At 43.6% G+C, this 3,480-nt stretch overlaps 1 protein-coding gene across 1 annotated transcript in view; it reads left to right on the top strand.

The window, feature by feature from the left end:
• The first annotated feature begins 132 nt into the window (after positions 1–132).
• LOC117956031 overlaps positions 133–3,480 on the top strand; it is a 28,070-nt gene continuing 24,722 nt past the window's right edge. Inside the window, exons 1-3 of the mRNA XM_034890875.1 lie at positions 133–234; positions 738–1,011; positions 1,643–2,070. Coding sequence (XP_034746766.1) covers positions 133–234; positions 738–1,011; positions 1,643–2,052 — 786 coding nt within the window. The 3' untranslated portion in view covers positions 2,053–2,070. The remainder of the gene's footprint in view (positions 235–737; positions 1,012–1,642; positions 2,071–3,480) is intronic.

The raw sequence follows: 3,480 nt of genomic DNA, 5'->3' as shown, positions 1-3,480 counted from the left end.
ACGGGTCCAGCGATGTCCAGGCCTTACTCCATAACCCGAAAGAGTGGATGGATGCGTAGATGGGGCAGCACCCCCAGCCGTATGGCCATCCGCTAGCGGAACTAGACGCAGCCACCTGTAGCTCCGATCTGCATGAACCGCACGCCGCACGCCACGCCTAATCCGAACCTGGACACCCACTCGGCAGCCTCTTCTCCTCTTTTTCGGATTACCTGGACGTCGCCTCAACGCCAGGTATTCACAGGAGGTTGGGGAACACACAAATGGGGGTGGAAAAGTTTGTTTGTAGCTATCCCAGTCGTGAAAAAGGCTTTCCATTGACTCTTTAATTCTGAAAAGAGAGTCACGATTGTAAGTCCTTATTGCATTCACGCAAACGATGTCCGTCAGAGTAGATATGACAGCAAACACAAGCAAAAAAATGGAAGAAAAACGGCATTGTAACAGACGAGCAGCAGCAGCCTGAACACACACAGGCGCCATCTTGATTCCAAGATACTTGAGAAGTAAAAATGCATGTATAGTACTGAGCATGTGTGTGTAGTTCAGGCCTGTGTGTAATGTGTGTAATAACAGGTAATTGTGATTTTCCCTTGTGGGATTAATAAAGAATTTATTATTATTATCATGAATACCAGTAAGTAATTTATTTCATCTGGTGTAGCCGTCAGTGTGATGTTGAGAGTTTCCCTGTCAGATTTTAACCCTTTAGTTCATCGTCTCTCTCTGCGTTGCAGATGTCACTTGATGAAAGATGGAGGAGAGCCCTGACCTCCATCCTGGAGCAGCTGACTCCCTCAGACTTCACTGATATGCTGTTCTACCTGGACCAGATGCCTCAGGGAGTAAAGACCAGCAAGACCAGAGAGCAGATCCTTGATCTAATCATCCAGTACTACGGGATAGAAGGGTCCATCTCTGAAATATATGAGATAATGAGGGAGATACCGAGGAGGGACGCTGCAGTCCAGGACCTGCTGCGCCCCTTTGTGGAGGAGCTGAAGGAACAAGGTTGGAAGATGTGATTGAATTTATGTAGATTATTTCTTTAACCCTTTTGTTGTCTTTCCTTAGGAGTCCCTAATACTGTATCTGAAGTCTCTTTATATAGACCTTAGTGGTCCCTAATACTGTATCTGAAGTCTCTTTATATAGACCTTATGGGTCCCTAAAACTGTATCTGAAGTCTCTTTATATAGACCTTAGTGGTCCCCTAATACTGGATCTGAAGTCTCTTTATATAGACCTTAGTGGTCCCTAATACTGGATCTGAAGTCTCTTTATATAGACCTTAGTGGTCCCTAATACTGGATCTGAAGTCTCTTTATATAGACGTTATGGGTCCCTAATACTGTATCTGAAGTCTCTTTATATAGACCTTAGTGGTCCCTAATACTGTATCTGAAGTCTCTTAAGACATCATAAGAGGAAGATTCCAGATCAGCCCATCTGAACGCATATTAATGATAGCAAACCTGATAAAGGGGCCTTTTCACACCATAGGCCCTTTAAGAATTAACAGTGTATTAAGAGATTAATACATAACGAGAAGTCTTCATCAGATATGACTGTCTCCATTTCTTATGCTGATTACTTCTAAAGGACAACACAAACTGAAAAACGTCTTTTTGTCATCTTCCAGGTCCAAGTGGGACGATTCAACAGAGGAATGTCCCAGCAGAGGGCAGCGTCCCAGCAGAGGACAGCGTCCCAGCAGAGGGCAGCGTCCCAGCAGAGGACAGCGTCCCAGCAGAGGACAGCGTCCCAGCAGCGGGCAGCGTTGCAGCAGAGGAAAAGCTGTTAAAAGTCCGGAAAGAGTTCATAAAAAGAGTGTCTGGTCCAGTTCTGAACCAGATCCTGGACCAACTCCTGGAGCGTGGTTTCATAAATGACGAGGAGATGCAGTCTGTCTCAACTAAGACCACCAGGGAGGCCAAAGCCCGGGAACTGAACGACCTGGTGCGGAGAAAGGGGAATAAAGCCAGCGCCCTTCTGATCCAGACTCTCGGTGACGTCGATAAAGCCGTTGCAGAAGAGCTGAAGTTGATCTAAAGCTAATGAAAGAAACTATGGAGGAGGAGGAAGGATCTCTATGTTCCACTGTCATTTTTAAATTAGAATCAATGTTAACCCTCATGTTGTCTTCATGTTGTCCTCATTTGGTCTTCATGTTGTCCTCATGTTGTCTTCATGTTGTCTTCATGTTGTCCTCAAGTTGTCTTCATTATGTCCTCATGTTGTCCTCATGTTGTCATCATGTTGTTTTTATGTTGTCTTTATGTTGTCATCATGTGGTCTTCATGTTGTCTTCATGTTGTCCTCATGTTGTCTTCATGTTGTCCCCTTGTTGTCTTCATGTTGTCTTCATGTTGTCTTCATGTTGTCCTCATGTTGTCTTCATGTTTTCCCCTTGTTGTCTTCATGTTGTCTTCATGTTGTCTTCATGTTGTCCCCTTGTTGTCTTCATGTTGTCCTCATGTTGTCCTCATGTTGTCTTCATGTTGTCCTCAAGTTGTCTTCATTATGTCTTCATGTTGTCCTCATGTTGTCATCATGTTGTTTTTATGTTGTCTTTATGTTCTCCTCATGTTGTCTTCATGTTGTCCTCATGTTGTCTTCATGTTGTCCCCTTGTTGTCTTCATGTTGTCTTCATGTTGTCTTCATGTTGTCCTCATGTTGTCTTCATGTTTTCCCCTTGTTGTCTTCATGTTGTCTTCATGTTGTCTTCATGTTGTCCCCTTGTTGTCTTCATGTTGTCCTCATGTTGTCGTCATGTTGTCTTCATGTTGTCCTTTTGTCGCACTGTTGCTTGCTCTGGAGGAAACTACTAGAACTGTTGGGTCCTAAGTTCTGGAGTGTTGTCTAGACCTGGTCTATCTGTAAAGGGTCTCCAGATTACTCTTGTTATGAATTGATACTACAAATAAAATAAAATTGAATTGAATGTTGCCCACTTGATGTCCTCATGTTGTCCTCATGTTTTCTTCATGTTGTCCTCATGTTGTCCTATATCAATGTCCTTTTTAATTCCCCAAAATACCGTGCTTGATAGCATTGTAAAACAAATGGAAGTGTTTTTGAAATATGCCTGGCATATTTGACTTGTAGTATTTGACTTGTAGTATTTGACTTGTAGTACTTTCACTTGTAGTTGTGTATTCTTCTTCCAACACAGACAGACCAAACTGCTGACTGGGTGGAGGTTACATGTTATTACACAACTGACAGGATATACGTCCACATGTGTTGCACATGTGAAACTGAAAGTAACTGCTCTGTGCTGGCCAGAGGGCGGGAAAACAGGACTACACCATTGTTCAGTAGAGGGGGGGGGAGGAGGACTGTGAGTTATAAACTGGATGTTTTTGATGTTAAGGATTTACAAAGTCATTTATAAGATACCTAACGTTTCCAAAGACATGTAGGCGTGTGTTTGAGTGTTTGAGCAGCAGCAGGTTGGTGGACGGGGGGGGGGGGGG

This window comes from Etheostoma cragini, chromosome 13, assembly GCF_013103735.1.
Source record: "Etheostoma cragini isolate CJK2018 chromosome 13, CSU_Ecrag_1.0, whole genome shotgun sequence".
Taxonomy (NCBI): domain Eukaryota; kingdom Metazoa; phylum Chordata; class Actinopteri; order Perciformes; family Percidae; genus Etheostoma; species Etheostoma cragini.
The sequence above is the reverse complement of the archived record's forward strand: the minus strand, read 5'-3'. Positions and strand labels throughout refer to the sequence as shown.